At 45.7% G+C, this 27,955-nt stretch overlaps 1 protein-coding gene across 17 annotated transcripts in view; it reads left to right on the forward strand.

Annotated features, from left to right (window-relative positions):
- The window catches only part of KLC1 (kinesin light chain 1), a 52,251-nt gene that overhangs the window by 5,809 nt on the left and 18,487 nt on the right, over positions 1-27,955 (forward strand). For 16 of the 17 annotated variants that reach the window (XM_032482761.1, XM_032482767.1, XM_032482764.1 and 13 more), the window contains 11 exons: positions 11,625-11,886; positions 13,705-13,935; positions 17,027-17,105; positions 17,586-17,811; positions 20,923-21,010; positions 21,634-21,735; positions 23,398-23,571; positions 23,713-23,812; positions 24,211-24,260; positions 24,346-24,413; positions 25,645-25,753. In XM_032482761.1, the coding sequence (XP_032338652.1) occupies positions 11,626-11,886; positions 13,705-13,935; positions 17,027-17,105; positions 17,586-17,811; positions 20,923-21,010; positions 21,634-21,735; positions 23,398-23,571; positions 23,713-23,812; positions 24,211-24,260; positions 24,346-24,413; positions 25,645-25,753 (1,488 nt within the window). In that variant the 5' untranslated portion in view covers position 11,625. Of the gene's footprint in view, positions 1-11,624; positions 11,887-13,704; positions 13,936-17,026; positions 17,106-17,585; positions 17,812-20,922; positions 21,011-21,098; positions 21,573-21,633; positions 21,736-23,397; positions 23,572-23,712; positions 23,813-24,210; positions 24,261-24,345; positions 24,414-25,644; positions 25,754-27,955 lie in introns of those variants that run through there. The other variant, XM_032482778.1, reaches the window with a different exon arrangement.

A 27,955-nucleotide genomic window follows, 5' to 3' on the forward strand; every position in this document is an offset into this window, starting at 1 on the left:
TTTTTTGAATGATTCCTGCTATCTGTTGTCTTCTCTGTTTTTAAATCATTAAAAATGTATACTCTGTTCAGAAAACTCATGATACAGAAAGATGTAAAAGTGTAAGTGAGTTGTCTCTTTCCCCATTTCTTCTCTCCAAAGAGAATTGATTTTTTAAAATGTTTTATTTGCTTTTCCTTAGTTAGGAAAGAAAATTATTCCATATACATATTACTGATTAGCACTTAAACAGATATATTTAGTCTTATGGTATTATGTTAGTCTGCTGACATTTTTCATTTTGAAGTAAAATGCGTTTTTTTAAACCACAGAAATACTCTCCATGTATGTACTCTTTTGCCCCAGTTGCCCACAGCACCTGTTACGTACTCTTAGTCACACTGTCCCACGAAGCTGTTTTTCCTTTCTTCTTGCTCAGCTGAGGACTAGTAATGGAGACATCTGCTCATTTGGGCTTGCTCATCCTTGTTTTAGGAAAAAGCATATTCACCTATATTTTCATGTAGTACCCTTCCCTGTAGTTTCTCATGCTTGCAGCTTGCATCCAAAGGGATGGACCTGCAGTCCCACTGCCAATTAAATGACCTCAGTCCACTCCCTGGCCCTGGCCTGGAGCCCTGCCCAGGGGCAGGGTAGGCACTTCACCAGCTGGTGGGGATCAGGGCCCTCTTACAAAATTCTTCCCACAGGTAGAGTGGGTAGGTTATTGCAGAGTCAGAGGATCTCTGTACGTAGAGGTGACCGATTTTAAAACAGATCCACACTCAGTCAACTTCCTGAGCAGGGCTGTGGGGAAAAGTACCCAAGCGATTGCCTTCATTTCTCTAATTCTGCAAGGTGTCTACCATAGACTCACTCAAGAGGCAGGTTCAGGCTTTTGTTTTATCCAGTGATTTATACAGTTTTGGGATGGAAACAAATTCAGAATAGATACTGTAACTATGGAGTCTTTATTTTTAAAATATTTCACTTTATAGATTTTTCTGATTTTTAGGCCAGCAGAATCGATTCATTCAGTTTATTCTAGTGATCGAAGTTTAGAAGAGGAGATAAAAGGATTAGACAAGGTTAGATCAGATTAGATGAAGATTAGATCAGAGGAGATACCCTGGATCTAGTAGTAAGTGATGAGTCAATAAAATTTCCACTCTGTAGCTGTGACAGGCTCTGGCATCGGGTCTCCCAGCCGCCTATGTCAGCTCATGGCCCTGAGATGGTGTTTCTGGTCGGGAGGTTCCTAACACAGCATGTCTCCCCGAGGAGAATAGAGTGCTTCTTAAGGGGGAGAAGGTAGGCCACGGACAGCTGGACAGAACAGATGTGTTGGAATGTATGGTGTTACATATAGAAAACAAACTCGCTCACTGTTGTAATACAGACGATGTAGGGGTGTGACATTTGTGCTTTTATCCAAAGAGATCATGGTTTGAAAAATATTGAGACCCTTCAGGAGAGCTTTTTGGATTTTGCTCAAATATGAACCTTAACTTTGTTATATGAGCTGGGGAGTGACATGCCTCCTCTCTGCTTGCCTTCTCTTGTCCCCACCAAAACAAAAACCAACCATCCCTGGAAATTCAAGAATTTTTGTTTTGTGTCACCTCTTTTTAAGTAAGTTGTAATCTCCCCTTTGATTCTACAGTGTATAATTTTTGTTCTGAAATTTCAGAACCAAAGAGTATGTACATTTTATTTCTAATATTACTATTGGTTACTTTGCTTTGTATTACTTTGCAGTAGATAATGTATATTTGGAAATTTCTAAATATATTGAAAAGGGTTTGAGTTTTTTTGTTGTTTATCAAAAGGGGAGCATAGGATAAAAAGATTGAGAAATGAAGCTTTCTTTGACTCCTTAACAAAGCTAAAGGGGTTTTGTGTTTTGTTTTTCTTTGATCTGTATCATTTAATTTTAAAATTTCTGGTTATATTTTATTGCAATATGATTCATGTATGAGAAAATTTACAGGGTTGTGCAACTATCTGATTCAGAACATTTTCATCACCCCCAAAAGAAACCCTGTATCCATTAGCAGTCATTCCCCATCCTTCCCTCCAGCCTTTGGCAACTACTAACACTAACAGAAAGTATTCTGTCTCCATGGACTTTTTGTATAAATAGAATTATGCAACATGTGGCCTTTCGTGTCTGACTTCGTTCAGTTAGTAGTGTTGTCTGTGTTGTAGCATGTGGTGACATTTTGTTCCTTTTTATCACCAAATAATATTCCGCTATATGGATATACTACATTTTGTTTACCCATTGTTTAGTCAGTGGACATTTGGGTTATTTCTGCATTTTGACTCTTACGAATAGTGCCAAAATATTTGTGTACAAGGTTTACCTTTGTCTAGCATTTTACTTTTTTGGACCATTCGTATATAAGTTTTTACATAAACATGTTTTCAGTTTTTTGGGGTGTGTGTATATATATATACATATATATACACACACACATACATACACATACATGTACATATATACATATGTACATACATACATACCCAGGAGTGGAATTTAATTTTTAAAGTTTAACACCTGTATCATTTAACCCACAACACACTAATCTTGAGTTCCAAGATACTGGATGTCTTAGTTCGTTCAGACTGCTGTAACAAAATGCCATAAACTAGGTGACTTATAAACAGCAGGAATGTATTTCTCACAGTTCTGGAGACTGGGAAGTCCAGGGTCATGGTGCCGGCAGATTCAGTGTCTGGCGAGGGCCTGCTGTGGTTTCATAGGTGGTGTCTCCCTGCTGTGTCCTCACTGGTGGAAGGGGCTATGGAGCTCCCTGGGGTTTCTTTTATAAGAGCACTAATCCCATTCACAAGGTTCCACCCTCAAGCACCTCCCAAAAGCCCCACCTCCAGGTACCATCACCTTAGGGGCTAGGTTTCAACATGTGAATTCAGGGTCAGGGGTACCAACTTTCAGACCAAATATTTATTTCTCTGAATACAGCTTGGGTTTTCTAGACTAAGTGAGGCTCCCTGTCTGCTTCTCCTTGCCCCTCCCTCCACTTCAGGACCCCCTCCACCCCCATGCCTAGTGCTCATCAGAGCTTATGTCTGAGCAGAGATGGATGGGCTGTGTGGCCTGGGCAGCTGCCAGGGTTTCCCACTGGATCAGCTCAGGTAGCTCTTGGAAGAACATCTCAAATGTGATTTTCTGCTACCATTCTTTGCGAGGTAAAGACCTCTGTGCTCTCCCTCCATCTTACCGTTTTCCTGTGCTACTCTTCGCTGTTTGTAGGAACTTCATTCCACATCCAGAAATGTCAGAATAACTCACATTTCTTTCTTGGTCATTACTCACTCTGTGCACGGAGGCCTGATGCTTCCCCCTACCAACATTTCTGTTTTAAAAAATTGATATATGTGTTGCCGATAGATACAACCAGTGTTCAAGGTTCTTGTCCCATCCCAGAAAGAATTCAGAGACAAGACAGAGTGGTTAAAAAAAGTAAAGTGAGGATTGATTAAAGGGTGGATTGTATACTCTCAAGGGGAGAGCGGGCAGGCTCAGGGGAGCAGCTGCCCTGAGTTTCTTTGGCAACTTAGCTACATAGGGTGTAATAATGAATGGGCGGAATATTCATTGAGGAGGGAAGGGTTTGGGGTCGTATTCCCTGATTATCATCCCAACTCCACCTTCCCAAAGGGAGGAGGGATTTTTGTCCTTATTTAGCCTGGATCAGAAGTGTCACAGCGTCTGTGCTTGATGGCTACTTCTGATCCCCAAGGCTAATTTATTGAAATGAGGGCATAATGAGCAAAAGGTCACATTCCGACACTGGAGATTCCTGCCTTTTCTCATCTTTCTTTGTTCTTCTCCAGGCCACTTGTCACCCCAAAAAGCATGATCCCTTATCAGCCCAAAGGCTCCTGCTTTTCCTTCTCTGCCCAGGGACCCCTGCTGCTCACGTGATGTGTGGTTCCCTGCATTTGGCCCGTGCCCCTCCTTTCTGCCCAGTTCCTGCCGTTTGGTCTGTGTACCCCTTTCTCTGCTCATATCTAGCTGTCTGCCTGCTCTAACAGAAGTTCATGTAACATAAAATTTGCCATTTTAAAGGGTACAATTGAGTGATTTTTTTTTTCTTAGTATATTCTCTATGTTGGGCAACCACCACCACCACTAATCAGATTCCACACATTCCCTTTTGAGTGCGTGGCTTGTTTATTTGTTTGTTTTTAAACTTTCTTTACTGTGAGTTTTTTACTCCCTCATGGCAGAATCTCACATAATAAAACCAGGGGAGGCAAAGTGACCAAGATGACGATGCTCTTTCCTTCTCTGGCTTTTGTTAAAAATTTTTGAGAGAAGGGGAAGTTTGTGGTAAAATTTGTCAAGTTATTGAAAATTGTATTCCTTGCTAATTAGTAGGATGTTTGATTTTGTGTGTGTGTGTAATCTCATTGTCTGTGGTCCAAAGGGAGTATAAACATATGAAATGATCAGGTGGTGGAGAGAGAAACAAGATCATTACATGAAAATTAATAATCTTGACAAAAGCTCAGTCTGTATGATCTAGAGTAATTTTTGAATCTTTGTCTTTAGAATCTAACTAGTTCTGCTTTAATTTTTTGGTCTTATAAAATATTCATTGTATTCAGTGTTTCTATTCTTGCCTCAGTGTTAGGTTGGCCTATTTTTATTGTGGCAGAAATGCCAAATTCTTTCTATATTTGAGTGTTGTAGAAGTTCCATTGCCTGCAACCCTAGACCGTCCATTTAGGCATTATTCTGCTTTCTTGTTAGTGAACTATCAGAAGCACAGGGTGTGTGTGCGTGTGCGTGTGCGTGTGCGCAGCAGCATGGTCACTGAGTCAGAGGTGCATCTGAGCAGAGTGGAGAGAGCTGGATTCTGTTCCTTCTCTGGGAAACGTGAGCTTAAATCCCTTCAGCTGTCTGTCTCCTCCACTGTGAAAAGGAATTACAGTGATAGCTGACCAAACTACTTATAGACTTTTTTTGTTCTTATAAAACAATACACATATGAAAATGCTCAGAAAGTAAAATGCTTGGCTGATGTCAATTCTTAATATATTTTTGGTTTTGTTTTTATCAAAGTTATACATGTATCTTTTTGATTTCTTTGTTGATTTTGAAAAATAAATTTTTTATTTTAGAATAGTTACAGGTTTACATGGAGGTTGCAGAGATAGCATAGAGCTCCTGCACACCTGCACTCAGCTGCCCCTAACATTAATATCCTGTGCTGCTGTGCGACATTTGTGACAAGTAGAAACAAGCACTGGCACATAATTATTAACCAGACTCCACATTTTATTTGGATTTTACTAGTTTTCCCCTAATGTCCTTGTTCAGTCCAGGACCCCATCCAGGACACCACGTCACATGGCTTTTAGCTGCCATTTTTCCTGATCTGTGACAGTTTCTTAGATTTTCCTTATTTTTGATGACCTTGACAGTTTTGAGAAGTACTGGTCAGAGTTTTGTAGAATTCTCAATTTGTATTTGATGTTTTTCTCGTGGTTAGATTGGGTTTACAAATTTTGGGGAGGAAGACCCACTGGGCCCAGTTTTGGTTTCTAAACCATTCACCCAAACCAACCAGGCTCCTTGGATTAATGACTGATTCTACGGCTGGGGCGGGGGCGAGTACAAAATGGGCCTGAAAAACAAAAGGGTGGGGCATGGCAGGGGACACAGAAGTAATCGAAAGAGCTCTCATGGTCAGGGCTGGAACAGTTTGAGCAACATAATTGCTGCTTTTAATGGTTAGTGTTCTTAGGTGTAGCTCAGAGTATTAACACAGAGCTCCACAGCCAGCGCTGAGGTCAGCGATAAGTGAGGGGAGAGGCAGAGACGGGCGCTGAGGGGGAGTCCATGGACTCGCTCCCTCCTGGGGCGCTTACCTCTCCCCACCCTCCGAGTGTGGCTGCACTTAGTGACTTGCTTCCTCAGGGTGGCGTGTGGGTGGGAGTGCAGGGAGACCGGCACTCACCCCCTCAGCCAGAGGACCAGGACCGGCCCGCCAGATAAAGGTCTGGTTAGGGGCGAGCAGCCTCCTGCTGTATCTTACCAGAGCAGTGCACGTGCAGTTTTAGAGGCGTGTCATTTTGTAAGATTGGGTTTTTGCCACTCGCTTGCTCTCTTCTTCCCTATCCACAGAAATAACTTTTCACTTCTTTTAAGTGAAATTAAGATTTTCCATAACCACCACCATTTCTAAATAACGTGTCTGTATTGCTACCTGATGACTTTTCAGTATTTGACTTCCTGCTCTAGGTGTGTAGGATTCCCCTTTCCTTGCCTCTCCTTACCACACAGGTGCACTCTTCGCACCTTCACAGCCTCCCAATAGACTCAGTTTAATTTTGGTTAGGTCAGTCATGATTGTTTGTGTCTTTATGACCATATTAAAAATACCTATCAAAACTGTTATATTACCCAATAAAAATCATAAAGATTGAGTCACTGTCTAAAATAACTGAGACAAAAATAGTTCTAAAACTAAATAAAAATAAGACTTAAGCTTTAGGATTATTTTTGTCTTCACTATTTTAGTTAGTGACACTTACCATCAGAAGACGCAGTACAGGATTTGTTGGGGGCTTGAGTTCCTGAGACTTGGAACTTCGGAGGCCATGACAGGTTTGCCTGTTGAACCGTGGATTGAAGAGGTGTGATCCTAGGAAGGCTTCTCTCCTTTTAGGAACTCATCTCGGATGTTAGATTTGTCAGGTTCTACCTTGGAAATTATGCATTAAGAATTTAGTTCTTTTGCTTTCACAGAGCAAATAATGGGACTTTAAAGAATTCTCTCTTTCTTGAGGAAAAAAAAGCACAATAAGTAATTTCCCATGGGTAATTAAGACAACCTGAGGCCAGTGTGTCAGAGGGGCAGAGGGAAGGGAATGTTTCTGAACCTTTACCACGTTGCAGGGCAGGTGTGTGTCCATGCCACTTGGTGCGTGGTGAGATTGAGGCTCCAGGTGTTCACACAGCAGGTGAGAGGAGGAAAGGGTATTGGACTCAGATGCACTGCCTCTAAAGCTGCTTAGTTCATTATTGCGCACATACTTATTGGTGCCTGCGAGCGCCAGGCTCTGTGCCGGCTGATTCATTGTTCCACTGAGTCACCTCAAGGCATTCACAGCATTAGAGTTGGAAGACGTCTTAGGGAGTGTGATTTATAGGCTGACAAAATATGATGTCTCAGTCAACCTAGACACTCAGTATTTTTACCTTTTGGAAATCAGTGTAACCTCGAAAGAGAAATGACATATGATAATCGCTCATGTGTGGAATCTGGAAAAAAAAAAATCTGAACTCACCTGCAAAACAGAAGCAGACTCGCAAACAGCCTTACTGCTAGGGGAAAGGAGGTGGGAAGGGATAAACTGGGGAGTTTTGGGATTTGAAAATGTTAGCCACTGTACATAGAAATAGATAAAAAACAAACAGGGAACTTTATTCAATATCTTACAATAAACTTTAATGAAAAAATATGGAAATGAATGAATATATGTATGTATATGCATGACTGGGACATTGTGCTGTACGCCAGAAATTGGCACATTGTAACTGTACTTCAATTAAAAAAATACAACTCTGCATGTTGAAGAAGAGAAAAAAAAAGAAACCAGGGTAACCTCTCTCTTGACCTCTTGAGCTCTTCGGCGTGGGCTGCAAAGCAGTGCCCCCTCAGAAAGGCGTGCAGTCTCTAGACCACACTTCAGGAGCTTTATTTTAAGCAAACTCTTTATCAGTCTTAATTCTCGTACGTTTTATTCATAGAATGTTCTTTACCTTCACCCATATGCATAGAGACCTGTGGCTAAATTTTATTCTAGCTTCTAGAAGTTTTTTAACCTCTAAAATTTTGTTTTTGAGCTATAGTCAGTTTACAGTGTTGTGTCAGTTTCTGGTGTACAGCACAGTCCCTCAGTCATACATGAACATACATACATTCATTTTCATATTCTTTTTCACCGTGAGCTAACCTCTAGTTCTTTAATCAATATGGAACTTACTTTAGTGTATAGTAAGGGTAGGAATGCGTCTCCCTCCCACCCCCACCAAATAGCCAGTTGTCTTAGCACTGTTGTTATATAACCCACCTTTGGTTATAGTGGCTTAGCTTAGAAATAAGGAAGGTATCAAGCAGTAAAGGTATGCATGCCATGGTGTGCTTCCCTTGTTCTGTCCATGCACTGCTGACTCAGGTGGGAGACGAGGAAACTGCTGTGACTGAGGCATGCCTGGGAAGTGGCATGAGGCGTGAGTTTGGACGATGGACGATTCGGAGAACTGTATGCCTGTAACACAGTATATTTGAAATGTTATCTTGTGGATGAGATAGTAAATATATTTTGTGTTTGTTTTAGGGGGAAGAATTTGGCTCAATGGGTAGAAGTTACAAGGAGGGAGATATCAACTCAGTAAAAGGAATAACTTTCTAACTAAATATTAGAGCAGTCTAACAAGAACCAACTATCTTGTGAAGTAGTGAGGCCTGTGTTACAGGGAGTGTGTCCGCAGACCTTGAGCGGTCCTTTATCAGGGCTGTTCCCTGTTCCTTGGCTCTGGGCTCAGAGGGTGCACTGATCACTGAGTGGTTCCTGTGTGACTGTCGGCTGCTGTGCTTAGTGCCTCACCTGTACCTTTCCATGTTCCTGAAAGCCTGGTGAGGGAGCTCTGCTGCCCACTGAGACCCGAGGAGGTCTGGGGACCTCTGCCAGGCCCCAGGCTGTCCACAGCACCTGTCATCTCATTGCCCAGGAGAGCTAAGTACCCTCCAAGGGCAATTAGATTCTCATTAATTTTCTTTTAAGGGTAATTAAAAAAAACTGGCTTAAGCAACTCGTGTTTGTGTGTGTGTGTGTGTGTGTGTGTGTGCGTGCGTGCGCGTGCGCGCGTGTGCAGGCAGATAACATTTGTATTCGGTTGCTCGTGTGTGTGGTTAAAGCCTGTACAAGGGTGTGTGAGCGTGCAGTGCCCTGCCACCAGTTTTGCTACCTATTGCTTAAGGAATTAAAATTGGGTTTCTTTAGATGCATCCCCTCAATTAAGGTGATGTCTTCCTTACTTTGTTTTGACTTTTTTCCTGTAGTAAGTCTTAACCTTTTATGGTTTTTTACTTTTGTATAAACACTCTTTTCCCCTTTTCTCTTTTACGTAAACAATAACTGCCCCCTCTTCCCTCTTCTGCCACCACTATAACCTGTGGCGGTGCTGACATAGACTGTTTTATGATTGGACAGGATTTTGCTCTTGTGTAGGTGTGACTGCTGCCCACTCACACCCTGAGAGCGCTTACTTTCCAGAGCTGGTCTGAGTAATGAAGTTGCTGTCGTTTCTTATTAGTTCTAGGGACTCTCCTTTGCGTCCCTTGCGTTTAATGTTGTTGGAAAAGACTGGGAAGTTGCTGGCTAGGCCCTTGGCTCTCTGAAGAGAGGCAGCGAACCTTAAGCTGGCAGAGGGCTGGGGAAATGAGTACAGTGTGTCTGACGGGTTGTTCTGTGGTGTCGTCACCAGAACCTTCCTCTCGCTCCTGTCCCTGCTGCAGCCCCCTTCCTTCCCCCTTGCCCCCAGCTCCTGCCTGTAGAATGCAGGTGTCCTGTGACCTCGCTCCCCTCTGCCTTTCTAGTCTTGTCACTGTGTGCCTTGCTCGCAGCCACCTGCAGGCACTTTCATACCTCTGCTGTGGCCCTGATGCTCTGCAGCTGGCAGTGCCCTCCACACTTCAACTTCGTCTGGAGAGGATGTGCTCATTTGATAAGAGCGGCTCACCTTGGGGTTGGGGGTCACTTCTTCCATATGGCTGGCCTCCCCTCTCCAGTGGAAGTGCCGCTGCCCCCTTGTCCCCACCATGCTCCCACTGTAAGTTCCTGTCACCTGTCTTCTCCTCATCTGCATGTCCCAGAGGGTGAGGCCCTCGTCCTGTGTATGCCAGGGCCTAGCGCAGAGTACATTTTAGTAAATGCTTGTATCATCTAGTTTGGGAAAGAAAAGAATAAATGTTGCATTATTAGGAAATAGTACATGAATACATGACTGCCAAAGGTGAAGGAGGCTTTCATTTTTATTTTTTTCCTTTCTGTAGGGACACGAGTTCTGGAAAGCAAACCTTAGGCAGTGCTCAGATCACCACTTTAACCTAGGGGTATGAATCCCGTTTATTGGAAGCTAGTCCTAGAATGTTTCATTCATCATTCAGCAAATACGTATTTAGCATTTACTGTGTGACAGGCTCAGAGTATACTTCTGAATAAGACAAATGAGGTCCCTGCTCTCCTGGAGTTGGAGAGCCACAAGCTGAATAAATATATAACAAATCTAATGATACTATAGGCTGTCAGATGGAGGAGTTGCCTGTGTTCTTTTGTTGTTTTCTGGGCTCTTCGTGGTATGGAGGTGAGTTTCTGAATAGTCCTATAGGCAACTTCTGAATTTCCAGAGGATTTAAAAGTCTTAATTAATATTATGCAAAAAAAATCAGTTTTCCAATATGAAACTGGGGGTGCAGGGACAGATGTGACCCTGTCATCAGCTGCGTGTAGCCTTCATGCCCAAATCCTGGCGTGTGTAGCCTGTATCTGCTGCTGCAACACTGCTTCCCTTCAGCCAGCATCTACCAGCTCATCCGCTCACCAGACGGACTGTAGGGGTCAGGAGCTGTCCGAGGTACCATGCAGTCAGTGGGGTACACGATAAAGTCACTGCCTTTTAGATAGAGCTCATGTTCAGGGGGCTGAATGCTTTGTGAAGACAGTGGTAAGTGCTCTGAAGGAAATCGCTCTGACATACAATCTGACTTCCATCTCTGTCACTCCTGAACAGGCTTTCCTAATGATCACTGTGGCCTTTTTAAAAAAAGCTAAATTAGGGGATTTTAAAACATACACACAACTAGAGAGGACATAGGATAGTAAGAAGAACTCTTGCTTAATTTTAGCTGTCACCACCACTTGGTGACATTGTTTTATGTGCCCCTTTCCCCCTTTCCTTTTCCTTCTCACTGGAATATTTTAAAGCCAATCCCAGACACCACATGGTTCACCCCGTGACCTCTTGGCTAGTCTGGTCTGGGGGCACGCTGGGCCCTCCTCCTCCCGGAGCCTCTGCAGCACTGGCCGTCCTGCCTGTGTCCCTCTCTTACCCACCCTGCCTTGCACCCGTGCGGCCCTCCGCTCACCTCTCTGTCGTCCCCAGGTTCCTTTGCTGCCTTTTCTTTTTCCAGGTATGACCACTTCTCAAGGCCTTGTCTGGTAAATGTGTTACCAAGAATTTACTGTCCCTTCTGCATTTCATACGGAAAGAAAAGGTTGCAAACATTCAGGGAGAATTTTGTTCACTGAGGCTGTGTGTTTTGGAAATACCATTTGGATATTTTGCTGCTTTTAATCTTGGGCATTAATTTCAGTTGTTGTCATTTCTTCCATAAAAAAGAATTCAGACATAAGCCAGAAAAGTAGTTAAATTGGTTTGCAAAGGAAAAACAGAAAGAGTACATAATACAGTATTTCAAGGTACAAATATACACATATTTATTATTCACCTATAAAAAAAAAGTCTTCAAAAGTATTTTATTAAAGGGGTAACAGAAATTAAGCCTGTAACGAGATGTGTGTTTTCTCTTTTTCCATCCTAGAATGTACGACAGCATGTCCACAATGGTGTACATAAAGGAAGATAAGTTGGAGAAGCTCACGCAGGACGAAATTATTTCTAAGACAAAGCAAGTAATTCAGGGGCTAGAAGCTCTGAAGAATGAGCACAATTCCATTTTACAAAGTTTGCTGGAGACACTGAAGTGTTTGAAGAAAGATGACGAAAGTAATCTGGTGGAGGAGAAATCAAACATGATCCGGAAGTCACTGGAGATGTTGGAGCTTGGCCTGAGTGAGGCACAGGTACAAGTCTCAGGCATGGACATGACCTTAGCAGTCTGGAAAAGTGGAGACTTCATCTGAAATACACAGTGTAACTAAACTGAAGGGAAGATGCTTATAGAGTAATAGATAGGTCAACTTGTATGTGGGTTATGTTTGTTATACGAATGATGGTTGATTTGGGCATGTCTAAATTTTAAAAAGTAGAGTCAAAACAGAGAACCCTGTGTGTCAATTAGGATTTGATTTGGCTGCACATATCAAAAAACAAAAATGGTGGCTTAAGCGTCATAGTTGTGTGTAAAACAGGCACCCAGGTAAGCTGTCCCAGACAGGTTGTATAGCTGCGTGGTTGTCAGGGGTACCCAGGCCCTTGCCACCTGCTGCAGTCACTGCACTGCAGACAGCCTGTCTCGCGGGCTGAGAGTTCAAGCTGCAGCCACGTGACCCTGTGCTGAGACGGGGAAGGGACCAGAAGGGCGTGCCTCCTTGTTTCACTTCCTTGAACTGTGCACAGCACTCTGCCTGCATTTCATTGGCCAGAATTTGGTTCCATGGCCACACCTAGTTGTGAGAGACCCTGGGGAATGTTGTCTTGCTCACTTAAAGTTCCAGGCTCTTAAGCCTGAGGAAGAAGGGAGAGTGAATATTGGCCAACAGTTAATAGCCTCTGATACCCCAAGACAGGGTTGCTTTATATATTTGACTGAACCTTTGTTTCTGTCAAACTAGACAGAGAGATCAAAAAATTAGAGACACCTGGGTGTGAGCCTCCACCCCCAACATGTGGCTCTGCCAGCGTATTTTAGGTAAAATTAAATATACTAAAAATTGGCTTCTTTCTTTTTTAGTTTTCTTCTCATATAGTGAATGAATGAAGCAGAAATGGGGTGCTAGGTTACCAGTTTCTGCTTTCCTAGACCGAAGTGACTCTCCATACCCTAATTTTAGAGTTCTTCATCCTAACCATGTTACAGATGCTAACTGTAGAACTTTGTTTAGTTCTTGTGATCTATTATTTTGCAAGTTCTGTGTTGAAAAGCGATAGGAATGTGAACTTCCTTTTTCAGTTTGGCAGATACTGGGGTTAAAAGAAGGAAGAAGCAGCCCCACCCTCTGGAGTTTCAGTTTTTAAACCTAGGAGGATAGTAAAGAGGGAAGCACATGTGCGTGGTCTGCAGAGGGAACAGACTGAAGCCAGCTTTTCTCCCCAACCCTTTCAGCTCTTGTCCTCCCAGGAACTGGGCACGGCCTCAGGCAGGTGTCCCTGAGCCTCGTCAGTGCACCACAGGTAGAGCCTGATGTGATCTCAGCTTGTGAATGCGTTGGGGCATTCTGACTCTCTGTGCTAGCCACCAAGCTTTCCTCCTTTAACCGTGGAACATGGAAGGCTTGTCAGCCTGCCCCACCTCAGCTCCACCACCAGCCCTCACAGAGACCTGCATACTCTGCACACATATGCAGGCATGTGCACGTGCTCTCACTGGTGGAAAAGGTCTCTGAGAAATTCTGTTGGAGCTGTCTAGATAGAAAGTAAAAAAAATACAGCTTCATCAGAAGAGTAGCTGCCTGTCCATTGCTGGTCCATTTGCGATGCTCTCAGACAGAAAAAAATAAGTATTTTTGTAGATGTTCTGAACATGCAGTATTCTTGATCATGTCCTGAATGTAGCCTGTGACTGCAGGGTGAGGGTAGAGGTAAATGACTCACTCCCTGCGTGTACTTGGAGCACACATCTGCGGTGTAAGCTAGAGCTGCAGCCCGGGTGCTGCTGGAGATGGCAGGTGGGGTTTGTTGGACTGAGTGGTGCGGTGCCGTCACCTTCTCTTTCTGCCCAGGTTATGATGGCTCTGTCCAATCACCTGAATGCCGTTGAGTCAGAGAAGCAGAAACTGCGTGCGCAGGTCCGCCGTCTATGCCAGGAGAATCAGTGGCTGCGGGATGAATTGGCCAACACGCAGCAGAAACTGCAGAAGAGTGAGCAGTCTGTGGCTCAGCTGGAGGAAGAAAAGAAGCACCTGGAATTCATGAACCAGCTGAAGAAGTACGACGATGACGTCTCCCCGTCCGTAAGTGGCCCTGAGGGAGGGAGGCAGCGTGGTGTCCCCGCTGCCGCGGTGGGGGTCTCAGCAAGGCCGCAGGTTTCCGCTCCCCTCGAGTGGTTCCACTGAGCAAGACCGAGGATTATGGGTCTCGGGACTGAGTCCCTGGCAAGTCACGTGAGTTCTCCTTGGAGTATTTTTTTTCATATGTGTTTTTTTGAACAGTGGTCAGAAAATGTGAAAATACTGTGTAAGTACAAGGTACAGTGCAGAGAGGCGCCATGACCTTCCATGAGGTCTGTCTCAGCTTGAGGTGTCCTGAGCATCCCAGCCCCCTGCAGTCTGGCTCCCACACCCATCACGCTGCCAGAGCACTTTCCCTTCAGCCGTGACCCGGCCCAGCCAGCTGCGATCCAGACCCAGGGCTCCCTCTGCTTTATGGCGCTGTGGATCTTGACTTTTTCTTTGAACGTCCCTTCCACCCTGCCAAGGACACCACCTGGCACTCCTGCTCCCTCGCTCATGCCTCCTCCGTCTCCCTTGCCAGCTCATCTTATAGTTCCTGGAACGTTAGGGCTCCCCAAGGGTCTTGCTTTTTTCGTTTTTCCGTTGGCCATCTGAATGTTCATCCCAGTCTCAGTTACTGTTTTTTGTCTACTATTTATCTCTGATTCAGTTAACTTTTCTTTTTTGTAAGTAACCTTTTTTATTTTGGAAGAATTTTAGATTCATAGAAAAGTTGAGATGATTTTGTTAAGAGAATTCCCATGTACCCTTCACCCAGTTTCTTCTGAAGTCACGTCTTACATCACCTGAGTACATGTCTTAGTTAACTTGGGACACTGTGGTCTCCAGAGTACTGAGGGCTGCATGGCTTAAAACAGGGACGTTCCTTCTGCCCGGTTCTGGAGCCTGTGGTCTGAGATCAGCTTGGTCGAGCTCTTGGTCAGGATCTCTTCCCGGCGTGTCCCACCTGGCCTTCCTTGGTGCTTGCGTGCAGAGAGAGTGAGTGTGTCTTCCTCTGAGTTGTATGAGGACACTGATGTCGTCATGATAGCCCCACCCTTGTGACCTCTAGTCCACATTACCTCCTAAATGCCCAGCCTCCAGATGTCACCATGCTGAGCACTGGAACTTCCACATAGGAATTTTTGGTAGGAGGACATGAACATTGAGTCCATAGGAGTACCTTTGTTAAAAGTAAGAAATTAATGTTGTTACGTTACTGGTAACGGAACTGCAGCTTTTATTTGGACTTCACCAGTCCTTCCATTAAAATGTGTCCCTTTTCTGTTCCAGGAGCCAGTCCAGGACTTCACATTGCATTTTAGCTAACATTTTTTTTTTAATGCCTACATGGTGCTAGGCTTGTTCACTACATAGTCTGTCTACCGTTGAGTTCCATACTTGTGTTTCCAGTCCGAACCCTCATCCTAAGACTGTTGGAATGGTTTGTGCATTACACCAGCAAACCTACACTTAGCCTGTGCCTTAGCTCGGGCTACCATCGCAAAATACCATAGACAAGTTCTGGAGGCTGGGTGCCAGCATGGCTGAATTCTGGTGAGGACCCTCTTCCTGGCTTACAGACAGCTGCCTTCTTACTGTGTCCTCACATGGTGGGTTGGCAGTGCAGGGAGAGAGCGCCAGCTCCCCAGTGTCTCTTCTTATTAGGGCACTAATCCCATCGTGAGGGCCTCACCCCGTCATTTCATCTAACCTGTTCCCTCTCAAAGACCCTGTCTCCAAATACCATCATGTTGTGGGGAGGGTAGGGCTTCAACATATGATTTTGAGGGGGACACAGTCCATAGCCTCCTTCTACATTAGGCTTGTTTATTAGGCTGTATTTCTCCCTTGCACCTTGAGGTCAGGAGCAACTAATGTTTTACTTTAAAAGATGTACTCCTGTAGGCTGCTGTGGGAATAAGAATATGTGGCGATGTTGGTGTCCGCCAGGGAGTCACCTGGAAAACTGGGCAATATCAAGCTGGGAAAGATGGTGTCATAGAGTCCGGGACGTTCAGAACATTTTATTTTGAAGAAATGTCTAGCGTGGAGAAGAGCTGGGTGCAGTGAGCTCCCCCGTCAGGGGCAGGGCCGAGCGATTGTTTCTGCCACTTCCTCCTCCCTCTGCTGATGCGCTTCCCTAGCTCAAGGGCGTTCTCCGTGGACCCTGGGGGGCCGGTCAGGTTGAGGAGGCTGAACCCAGGCACAGCGCTTCATCTCCTCCGCAGCGTGGAGTCTTCGCTTGTTGATCATCTCAGCGGAGGCCTTGCTGGTCTTCCCACCCCATTCCAGGATCTGGCTCAGGCCCGCACGCTGCGCGGAGTTGTCGCGTCTTTTTAGTCAGCTGTCGTCCGGAGCTGGTCCTCCCAAAGAAAGGAAGAAGTCTTTGTCTTTTATGACATTGACGCTTTTGAAGAATACAGGCCAGTTGCATCGTAGATGGTCCCTCAGCTTGGGTTGGTCTAATGATCTTCATGAGTTCATTTGTATTACGCATCACAAATGGGACTGTTACAAAAGTGCCTGCAAGTCCCTCTCAGACTACCCCTTCCAGGGGAGGGGTGGTTGGTGTTCGTCTGCCCCAGGACGATGCTCACTTCTCACCCGGTCAGGCTGTGGTCAGTTGTCTCCATGTGTATTTTAACCTGTCCTCACCAGCAGTCAGTGGGAGACACCAGTCACAGGCTGTCAGATTGCCCGTAGGGGTCCTGTGGTGGAGGTGGAGGGCAGAGGGCGGGGAGAGGGAGGGTCTAGCCCAACAGTTCTGTGTTCAGAGATTTTCCATCTTAATCATGTGATTTCCAGATAAAATTTATTCCAAGTAAGGGTTTTCTTGCTCCGTTGAACGTCCTTAGGACATGGGAGGACCCTAAGGCACAGATGCCATCATGGTCTGCCGCTGCTCGCACTGAGCACCTGAGTTTAGTCTAGCAAGCTTTTTACTACTCTTCACTAACCCGCTGGATAAGCCCAATTGTGGATAATCCTATATGTGATCTGAAAATGAACCATATTTTCTATTCTTAATTAAACTGAAATTCATGCCAGATTTCCAGTGCAGGATTTATAGCAGCTGTAAGACTAAGATTGTCCTGGGTTGGTTCTGCAGGAGGACAAAGACACCGATTCCACCAAAGAACCTCTGGACGACCTTTTCCCAAATGATGATGATGACCCCGGTCAAGGAAGTAAGTGGAAGGGATGCTTAAATGGCGGCATCAGCCAGAAGGTGGCTTGTCCTGTTGAGCGTAGTTGCCATAATCGGTGTGCCCGCAGCCTGCCTCCCAGGAGCACGTGCGCACTCGGAATGCTTGTGTTTTCCAGAACAATTTCAAGCCATTTTCTTGTTGGGATATAGTAACATGTTAAACTGGCCCCTAGCTAACAAGGGCGTGTGCAACCAGTTCAGACGTGATCTGTGGGTTCTTACGGAGTGAAAAAGGCAGAATGAGTTTTCCTGGTGTCAAGAGCAGCAGCCTCACTGCACTGTGGTCGGGCACGCACCACCGCTGACAAGTTACTGTTCTTACCCAGTCCTGGTGAGGGGCTTCCATAGCCTGGGGGCCACGTGCTGACCAAGACCAAAGCTAGAGAAGAGAGTCTGAATGAATGGGTGTGATCTGCCTGGTTTTCTTCGAACTCACCAGAAGTGAACTCTCTCTGTGTAGTCCAGCAGCAGCACAGCAGTGCGGCGGCAGCTGCCCAGCAGGGTGGCTACGAGATCCCAGCGCGGCTGCGCACCCTCCACAACCTGGTCATCCAGTACGCCTCGCAGGGGCGCTACGAGGTTGCCGTGCCCCTCTGCAAGCAGGCCCTGGAGGACCTGGAGAAGACCTCCGGCCACGACCACCCAGACGTGGCCACCATGCTGAATATCCTGGCCTTGGTCTACAGGCTAGTAGTTTTCCTTTTATCTTAATTTTACATAGAAACAGTATTTTTAATGAAAATGCCCTGAAATATATTTTTATAAACTGGTATAAGCTCCTTTTCCAGCCTTACTATCCATTTCTCTTCAAACAGCCGAGAGTTAAATTCAGAATATTTGGCAAGCTCTCTAGCAGGATGTCACCCTGTGGCACAGACACTGCTTGGCTACACCCAGTCCAGCCTTCCTAGAATAGCTCACACGCACCCTTTGTTTTGGCCAAACTGAATCTTTAAGATTTTTTTCCCCATAGGACTCCATGTACCAGAGTGTTCTTTTGTCCAGAATAGCCTTCCCACTCTGCCTCCCAGTCCCCTCCCCATCTTTCTGAGGCCCTGTCCAGCTCTCTGTCCTTCATGAATCTAGGGTTCCATGTGCCTCTTGGCCCCATTGTGCCCCATAACCCTTGCCCGACCCCTCTCACAGCACTTGCTTGTGATACTTGGCATCGGGTTGTTTGAATTTTGTCATCTCTTCTCCCGGAATCGTGATTCCTTGAAGTTGAGAACCAGGTTGCCTTTGTCCCTCCACCTCATGTTACTTGGGCATGTTTCCTGACTCAAAAGCTCTTGGTAAAGGAATTGAATGGGATTAAGTAGGTTGCCTGGAGGTGGGGTCTTCTGGGGATGGAGCTGGGGACCTGAGCAGGCATGGGGACAGTGTAGAGGGTGAGGAGGGAGGGAGGGCTCCACAGAGAGGAGTGTAACCATCAAAAAGGTGGTTGCTTTAAAAAACACAGGTGGGACTTACGGTAGCTCACAGCGAAAAGTGACAATGAATGTATGTATGTTCATGTATAACTGAAAAATTGTGCTCTACACTGGAATTTGATACAACATTGTAAAGTGACTATAACTCAATAAAAAAAAAGTTAAAAAATAAAATAAAAAAACCAAAAAAACCCTAAAAACCCAAAAAAACATGGGAGGGAAAGTTAGCACTGTAGTAGCACCATGGCAACTCTGTACTTGGATAGCAGCACAGTCTTTTTCATGGCTGTGTGGTGCTCTGTTTTACAAATAGTCCTGGAATTTTTTGACAGACTTCCTGTTGATGGACTTTTAAGTCTGCAAATTTTTACTGTTATACAGTATGTTATAGTCATGGGTATTTGCATTTAAAATCTTGGTAGATAATGCTAAATTTCATTCCAGAGGAGTTTTTTTTAAAATTTACATGCCTGTTAAGAACATGAGAGTTTCTGGCCAACACTGGATATTGTTACTGTAAATAATGCACATAGAACGTAACTGGGATTTGTTGTCTGTAGGCAGCCTGGTTTCACAGTTGTCATCGTGGTAGTACTGGGAATTTGATGGCCTCTCTCAGTCTTGTGTTTTTCCTTAACGCATGAAGGTTTTACTCATGTCAGCAAGAAGTTTGGAAAAAAATTAGTAGCTACATAAATTTATCCACATTCATATTCAAAATTGCATCCTAGAGCTGTACCCCGTAACTCATGATTTCAGTGTTCTTGTATTAAGGAACATTTAATTTTAAGCCTTTTGGGGGGCCATTAATATTATACTGATGAACATTTTTAGGTTTTGTTCAAGATTCTGGATTTTTAAAAAAATACCAGTTCCTAAAACAGGCTCGCATATAGAGCTTTTACACCTGTCAGAGTACTTTGCCCAGCTGCTTTTCAGGAAGATGGTGCCGGTCTACGCTCCTGTGCACTGTCACCAACTCTTTGTCAGTGGAGAAGTGTAGCATTGTGTTTTAATTTGCATTCTCGGATTATATATTTTTAGTCATTTGTGTCCTTTCGTGAATGTTCTGTTATCTGGCCCTCTTTCCTATTAGGATTTTAATGCTTGCAGGGTATACTTTTGTTTTCTTTTCAAATGTGAATTTCTGGGTGGGCTTCTTGAGTAAGTGCTGGGCCCCGCCCCCAGAGCATCTGATTCAGCAGGTCTGGCAGAGGACCAGGTTTCTAACAGGCTGCAGGTGTGGTTTGGAGCCGCCTCTGAGAACCAGTGCTTTCGCTCCTGGTATGGCCTTCCTGTTGGCTTGTTACTGTCTCTGACCTTCATGTCACGTCACTGTTGACAGAAGTGCTCAGATGCCGCGTCCTGCCCAGCTCTCGGCACTCTCAGAGAGCTGTGTCTACTAGGTTTTTTTGTTGTTAACTGTGTCTGCTAGTTTTTGAAACTTTATTTCATATTGGCTGACTTTCACAAAAAGTTCGAGCTAGTTTTTAAGTGTAATAGAATGATTGAAGAAAAATAAATCTATATTCTTGGCTGGAATTGGTGTACTTTGGAGGATCTGGAAGCCTTGTCAACCCTTCCAGTGTTCTGGAGGGCGGACTGGTTTCTGCATGGCAAAGCCTTGCTGAGCAGTTGTTCTGACTCAGTTGAGAGGTATGTGTAGTAAGTCTCACAAAGTAACTAACTCGTTTGCAGCCGCAGCATCATTTAGCTCTTAAACCATAGGGGCTGGATGTGTTTCTGTCTCACCACAGTCAGAAAGACCCTTCCTCCCTCCTTGCTCCCGCAGACGGTGGCAACTGTGGACTGCATCATGACACTGCAGTGTGCAGCCTATGCTTGTGTTTCCCAGGCTTTTCTAGTGCAGTGGCATGTCATTAGCTTCTTAGAGCAGCTCTGAGAGTCACATCCCTACCTTATAGATGGGCCGACCACCCCTGCAGAGGCCACGTAATGTACCAAAGCCACGCAGCCGTTAACTGGCAGAGCTGGACTCCGACCCTGGAATGAGTTCAGTTTGATACTAAGTGAAGCTCCGTCCACGGTCCTGGGCTTCCTCCCTCCGCAGGGCATCTGGCACGTGCAGGCGAGCACAGCAGTGTGGGGCAGTGCTGTCCCAGGGGACAGTCTAGGTGGAGGGCCAGGTTCAAAGGCTGGTCAGGCCTGGCTCCAAGCTCACCTTGCCAGTGCATTTGTGGACAGGGTCTTTTTCTCCTACATTAGGGGTGTTTTAATAGTTCTAGTAGGTAACTTTCATTTTTTAATAGTTGAAGCTTGACTTTTATTTCTTTAGTTCCAAAATTACATTTTAAAAAGATTCAGTAAGCTTTATCTAAAACACTTAATGTATGTTTTTAACTTTAGAGACCAGAATAAATACAAAGACGCAGCTAATCTACTGAATGATGCCTTGGCCATCCGTGAAAAAACTTTGGGCAAAGATCATCCTGCGGTTTGTATATCTGGTTCTTTCATCCTTTTTATATTTTATTTTTCCTAATTTTTTTTTACCCAACTCATTTTAACATTAAACTCAACAGGGAAGATTTAAGAGCGGCCTTTCCCTGGACGGTGCAGGTGGGACCTCACGCGCTCCGCAGCAGTGGGGGCGTCCGTGCTGGGGTCGCTGATGTTCGGCAGCTGTCAGTGTGCACTTAGCTTGCTTATCATCACCACCACCTCAGATGGATCACGGACTAAGTTTTTTGATCCTAAATCAAATTGCATGTACTCCTGTAAATTTTTTTCTGAAGATTTTGTATTGTCTTTTTATTAAAATCTGATCAGATTTGCGTATAGATCTATTTTGGTTGGCTTTGTGGCTTCCAGTGAAATTAAAGGAAAAAAATCACAATCATGTGGATGTTGATTGGTTTAACTTTAATGTTCTGCAGTGTTACTTTGCACAGCTGTACTTATATATGATGAACTTGCTCTTCTGGGTTTAAGGGAGGTCATATTCCCTCATCCCACTAAGAGCACTTCACTGTGCACACCGGGTAGAAATGATGTGCGCCGTCTGAGTCCTCTCCGCTGTGGTCCCTTACTGTCCTTCGTGCTTCCCTCTGTCGGCAGGTGGCAGCAACTCTGAATAACCTCGCAGTGCTTTATGGCAAGAGAGGAAAGTACAAAGAAGCCGAGCCGCTGTGCAAGAGAGCCCTGGAGATCCGGGAGAAGGTGCGGCCGGGGGCGGGGGTCTCTGCTGAAGAAGCAGTGTCCTGTGCTGTTTAAACATTCTGGGTTTAAGTTTTGAGAAATGACTGCTGTGATCTGTCGTCACTGCCATTTACTGAAAATAAGTCTTTCAGTCAGATGGGCAGCTCAGAACGCAGCCAGACTGACCCATTTACATCAGAGTTTAGGAGGAGTGGGTGTTCCGAGGGTGGAGCCTTGAGTCTGCATGCTGCCCCAGCCTGAGGAGGCCAAGAAGCGACTGTTGAAGAAGGAATTTCTGAGGGCTTGTAGGTGGATGGCGTGGGGGCAGTTCATTTGACCATGGGGCATGTGTCTGTCAATAAGAAAAACAATAATATTAAATATAAGGTCACCCAAATATGCTTATAAAGCTTAAAAATGGAGTAACTATTTTTGAGAACAGAAGAATAACTTAGAGCTATAGATTAAGTCAGTGTCATGGGTATTTAATACCTGCTACTACAGTTTATGGTAATTAGGCATTAAAAAAATGTGACTTGGTAATTTCAGCAGTACTCTGTATGGCTGTGTATTCAAATGTTATAGAGAATTGGATGTCAGGTCTTTGCCGTGATATTTTAATTTGATTTTGTGTGAGTATTTACCACTGATACTGAGAGATTAATCATTTAATTTTGAGACCTATGGCAAGGAATTGGAAAAGCGAAAATGAAAAAGGCTCATTATCAAATTACGCAGATGAAGTTTTGTCAGGCTGCCATCTGTCTGATATTTACAAAATACAGTGGTTTTTATTTTATTTATTTATCCACTCAGATTTTGAGTGGACTGGGTTAAAAATCGAGGAGAACCACAGGTGTATCAAATTACAGATTATGAGCTGTATATAATGATCTGCCAAATTCATTCATGTGTATTTGCTCTTTCCTTCCGCCTACAAGATAGTTTTGGGTAGTGATACTTGCAAAGAGAGAGAGAAGCAGGTGATGTGCTTGTGAGTTAAGTGGGTGGGGATGGGCTGAGGGCTCCCTTAAATTGGATATAGGGAAGTCCCCTCTGGGGAGGCCTGGAAGATTAGCCGGTGGAGAGGGGTGGGGCTAGAGTGGTGCTGGAAGATGAGCACGGCATCTGGGACAGCACGTTCGACGACCCCTGAAGGTGGAGCTTGAAATCTGAGGAAAGTAGTTTGGGGTGATAGCAGAGGGCCTCTGGGTCTGAATGTGAAAGGGTGTGTAGGACACGAGTTGAACAGTTGGCAGTCTCCTTTGAGGACTATTACGCATAGGAATGAGTGTAACTCAGTGACTTGAGAGTCGGAAGGGGCTGGGTTTAAGTTTGGGCTCTTCAGAACTTGGCCGTTATGTTACATAGCCTTTATAAAATCCAGTTTCCTCATCTTCAGAACATGCGTATCACCTCCATTGTAGGATTGTTAGAAGAATGAGAGACGCTAGAGCATCTGAAGGAGCTCAGCACAGCCCCTTCTTCCCCCAAGAATGAGAGTGCAGTAAACTATTATTTTCCTCATCGCATGGCATGGGAGCCGTTCAAAGGCTGTAAGCCTGGAAGTGAGGCACAGTCGTATTTCTGTGTAGAGAGACTCCCCCAGAATGGGTGGAGAGTGGATTGGATGGTAGGGAAACAAGTGATGAGTGTTTCTGATGTGCTCTTTTTTATCCCCAGGTTTTGGGAAAGGATCACCCTGATGTTGCCAAGCAGTTAAATAACTTGGCCTTACTGTGCCAGAACCAGGGCAAGTACGAGGAGGTGGAGTACTACTATCAGAGAGCCCTGGAGATCTACCAGACGAAGCTGGGGCCTGACGACCCCAACGTGGCCAAGACGAAAAATAACCTGGTGTGTGGACAGAGGCGTGGCTGCAGACAGAGCCAGACGGCCCTTTTGGCATCTGTCTGAGCTCTGTTGTAGTTTCACTTGTCGATAGGAACTGTGCTTCATTTGCATGTGAAGAGTAATAAGTACTTGTTTCATTTTAAGGCATCCTGCTACCTGAAGCAAGGAAAATTCAAGCAGGCAGAAACCCTGTACAAAGAGATCCTCACCCGTGCGCATGAAAGGGAGTTTGGCTCTGTTGATGGTAAGAGGTGCACTCCTCTCTATGCAGGTGCAGCGTAGGTGCGTTAAAAATAGTGATTTCCAGCCTGACCTTGGTGGTACCCAAGCCATCGCAGTATTTTCAAGATAGAATTTAATTTGAATTTTAGAAATGATTTTCCAGGTAGCGCTGAGAGGAGAGGACTGTTCACAGAGCTGCACATGAATGGCCATTCCCTGCTTGTTTCTTGTGGTCCGGTTCTGTCTTTATGGTCTTGTCTTCTCCATTGTGACACCTGTCCAGGTTGTGAGAAGTAATACCTGAGAAGGGTCGCGTGAAAAACGAAACAGACGTTGCAGTCAGTGAAACTCAACAAATTCTACTTAGTCTAAGGGCTCTTTTATGCTGTAATTTATAGGATGTTATTTTTTCTTCCCTAGATGAAAATAAACCCATTTGGATGCATGCTGAGGAAAGAGAAGAATGCAAAGTAAGAACATAACTATTTTGAGTTTTCTAAGTTGGATATATTGCTTAAGATAATTACTCATCTGAAATTATTTGTTACAATTTAGGGAAAGCAGAAGGATGGGGCAGCTTTTGGAGAGTATGGAGGCTGGTACAAAGCCTGCAAAGTTGATAGGTATGTCTGCTTCACTGAGAGAAACAGAGAAACGGCTGTGCAAGAGCTAGTGCCTCAAAGTTCGTGAATAGCCAGTATGAACGCCCCTGAGGGCGCCGTGGCTGCACAGTACGGTGGTTCCCCCAGATTCCAGTAGGAAGCCCCGTAACTTTATGAATGAGGTAACTTACACACACAAAGCCCCTTGCAGTATGGGTCCTGTCCAGTAGCACTCTGTCCAAGGCTTGCGGCCGCATTGCAGGAGATGGCTAAATGGGGACCCAGCGTTGAAGGTGGCCATGGAGCAACCTCCTGGGAAACAGCCCAGCAGACCCACGGAAGCCAGCACTTCGCAGACGTGCCTGGGCCGCACGCCCGCCTCCCCACGCCACCCTGGGAGGGCAGGGGCGGTCCACAGAGGGTAGTGTGAGCTTCTCCAGCACAGCCCTGGGGGCCTCTTCTGACTTGAATGCCTTCCACAGTCTTTTTCCTCCTTTAACTTTCAGTCTTCCTTAAGACTCAGTTTACCAGTCGTCTGTTTCAGGAAAACTCTCTGAACCCCTAGTTTGGAGTAGATACCTCTTCTGGGCTAGCACTTAACCATAATTTCTGAATTTTATGTGCTCTCAAAGACATGGAGTATAGCTTCTCTATTTCTGTGCCTAAAGCACCTATCATCCCTAAGGAACAAAGCCTCTTGGAGGTTATATATGTCTATGCTGAAATGAACTAGATTTATTTCTCATTTTTTCGTGAGACTATCTGTCAGGAGCACAGAGACGCCCCCTCTGTGTCCACACTGTTCTTCCCGCACACGCAGCTGTCATTCCCTGACTCCTTCCACTGGTGAGGAGTTCGGGGTTTAGGCTGCTTCCCCTTTGCCTGGAGGGAGAAGGGGGAGGTGGAGAGCAACACTGAAACGTGTGTCCTCCTTGCTGCCTGACACTGAGTGTGCTCTGCCCCCAGGGGAGGCCTGGGGGTCACTGCACAGATGTGGAGACTGTCCAGGGGTCTGTGGGAACAGTCACAGCATGGGGAGAGCAGGGGTGCGGTCGGTCAGCCACCGGGCTTGGTGCAGTTGGCAGGGATGCTTGAGACAGAAGAGCCCTTTAGAATTTCAGTTAAGAAAGTACCACAGACGTTTGAAGAATGTTAGCCTGACATGTCTGTGAGTTTTAGATCATGTGCTGTTGCTAGTGGTCACTCTAAAACTTACATTTAATAGTTCTGTATGCCGTATGCTTTCTTACAGTCCAACTGTTACAACTACTTTAAAAAACCTTGGGGCACTTTACAGACGTCAAGGCAAATTTGAAGCTGCAGAAACATTGGAAGAAGCGGCCATGAGGTCACGTAAACAGGTCAGTCAGAAACCTTCTGTTTTTAACTTAGGTTTCAGAACTTTTGAGTTTAATGATTCTCTTTTACTAGGCTTATTGAAACCTTGATTTAGGAATAGGAAATGTTTACTATCTTAGTTTGTATAAAGAACTTACATTGTTTAAGCGACGGTAAATATGGCACCAAAAGCACAAGCAGCAAAAGCACAAGTCAGTCAGAGCCGCCAGCACCGGGGACACCTGCGCCCCAGGGCGCTGTCAGGGGAGTGGGCACTTGCACAGCACGGTGGAAGCACCGGTAACCCACACGCCTGGCGAGGTCTGCTATCCAGAGTGTGTGAAGGCAGAGGGACCACTGCATTAGAAAGCGGCGCATGACCTGAATAGACATTGCTCTGGAGGTGAGACACAGAGGCCAGCAAGCACGTGGAAAGGTGCTGCATATCATCAGTCAGCAGGGAGGGTGGAGCCAAACTGCGGTGAGACTCTGCTTTGCACCCGTGAGGATGGCTAGAGCAAAACCAAACAAAACAGCGGTGTTGGGGAGGTGTGGGAACTGGCCCCTCGGGCTGGTGGCGCGGTTGCCATAGAAGACAGGTTGGAGGTGCATCAGAGAGTCAGGCAGAGAATTGCCAGGTGGCCTTCAGGTCCACTCCTGGCGTCCGCGCCCAGACCGAGCAGCGGTGCACACACGGGCACAGCGGAGTCCCGCTGCGCAGTCATTGTGTCTGCAGTTGCTCTGAACACGCAGTCGACACTGCCAGGCCTCTACTCCCAGGGGAGGGAAGTGAAGGGTGGGGTCGTGTGAGCCTCTGGTCACATTCACGCCAACTCAAGGCCTAACCTTGTGTTAACGTGTGTTTCTGTTTAAAGACACCTTGTGTAGTGTGTGGTGTTGGTTAATGAATCAGTGAAACAAGGAATTCATGGCCAGCAGCTCTGAAACTCATGCCTCTCTCTGCAGGGCACACCCCAGCCTTCTTGTGCTTAGGACACTAGATGACACTTTAGCACACTCTTAGGGGCCATTTTAAACAGTGAGGTCCCTGACAAATGCAGAGAGCCTGGGCACCGAGTAATTCAGACTGGGAGGGGACAGTTGTTGACAGTACAAGACGAAACAGGAAAGCAGGGGGAGGGAGGTGCAGCTCAGTGGTGGAGCACGGGCCCACCATGCTCAGGGTCTTGGCTTCGGTCCCCAGTGCCTCCACTAAATAAACAAACCTATTACCCCCCCCCAAAGAAACAAACAAACACAATTTAAAAAAATAAATAAAGCTTTAGGAGGAAAAAGAAAGCAGAATGCTACCTTGCTGGGTCTTAGCTGGGGACATGTGCTATATGACCTGAGCTTTCCTCCACTCTGTATGTGTCTGTGAAGGACCACGAAAGCACTTCGAGCGTTGACTGGGGATTAGAAATACGTGTTGGCACGTGGCTGAGTTCTCGACTGTGGCCTCTGTAAATAGTGAGGATTGAATCTGTCTCCCCCATGCATTCACGGCAGCGATACTCCCAGGAGGCTAAGCATGGAAGCACCATGTACCCATCGACGGGTGACCAGCTGCACAGCGTGCTCCAGCCATGCAGTGCAGTGTCAGTCAGCGAAGAACAGCTAGTGAGCTGCTGAAGCACTTCCTTCATCACCTGAGAGGTTTCAGTTCTGCTGGAGTTAGCTTGCAAAGAAAATACAGGAGAAGGGCTGAGCTCCTGCCCTGTGATTACTGGTGTGCAGTGAGCAGTTAGTGTATTGCTGAGTGTGTGCGTGCATGTAAAGACAGCAGGTTTTGTTTCCTGTTTTTAGAGCTGGAGGTGCAGGTCTGGGTTCCTCCCCCGAATGATGTGTATGTAGACTGTTGTATAGTTGTTAGTTTGTGGCCACTTTTCAGCTGGGATTAAAGTCACCCATATATACCTGATAATTTTTTTCTTTGAAGAAATTGTGTGACCAGAGAAGGCCCGGCAGGGATACCGTCAGGGACTCCCCCAGTCGCTGTCCCTGCAGGAGCCCTTCCTTGTCCCCGTCATCCTTCCCGGGTCCTCTGGGCCTGGGTGCGTGCTGCGTGGGGTTCTGGCTCAGGTGGTCTGGGGGCGCCTCAGGCCTTGTTGTAAACCAGTGCACGTAGTGTTCACCCAACCCGCAGAGTCGGAGTCAGAGTCAGGAGCTGCAGAAGTTTAAGAGAAGAGGCTGCCTGGGCCTCACTGACCACACCCCTCCTGCCA

Source organism: Camelus ferus, chromosome 6, assembly GCF_009834535.1.
Source record: "Camelus ferus isolate YT-003-E chromosome 6, BCGSAC_Cfer_1.0, whole genome shotgun sequence".
Taxonomy (NCBI): domain Eukaryota; kingdom Metazoa; phylum Chordata; class Mammalia; order Artiodactyla; family Camelidae; genus Camelus; species Camelus ferus.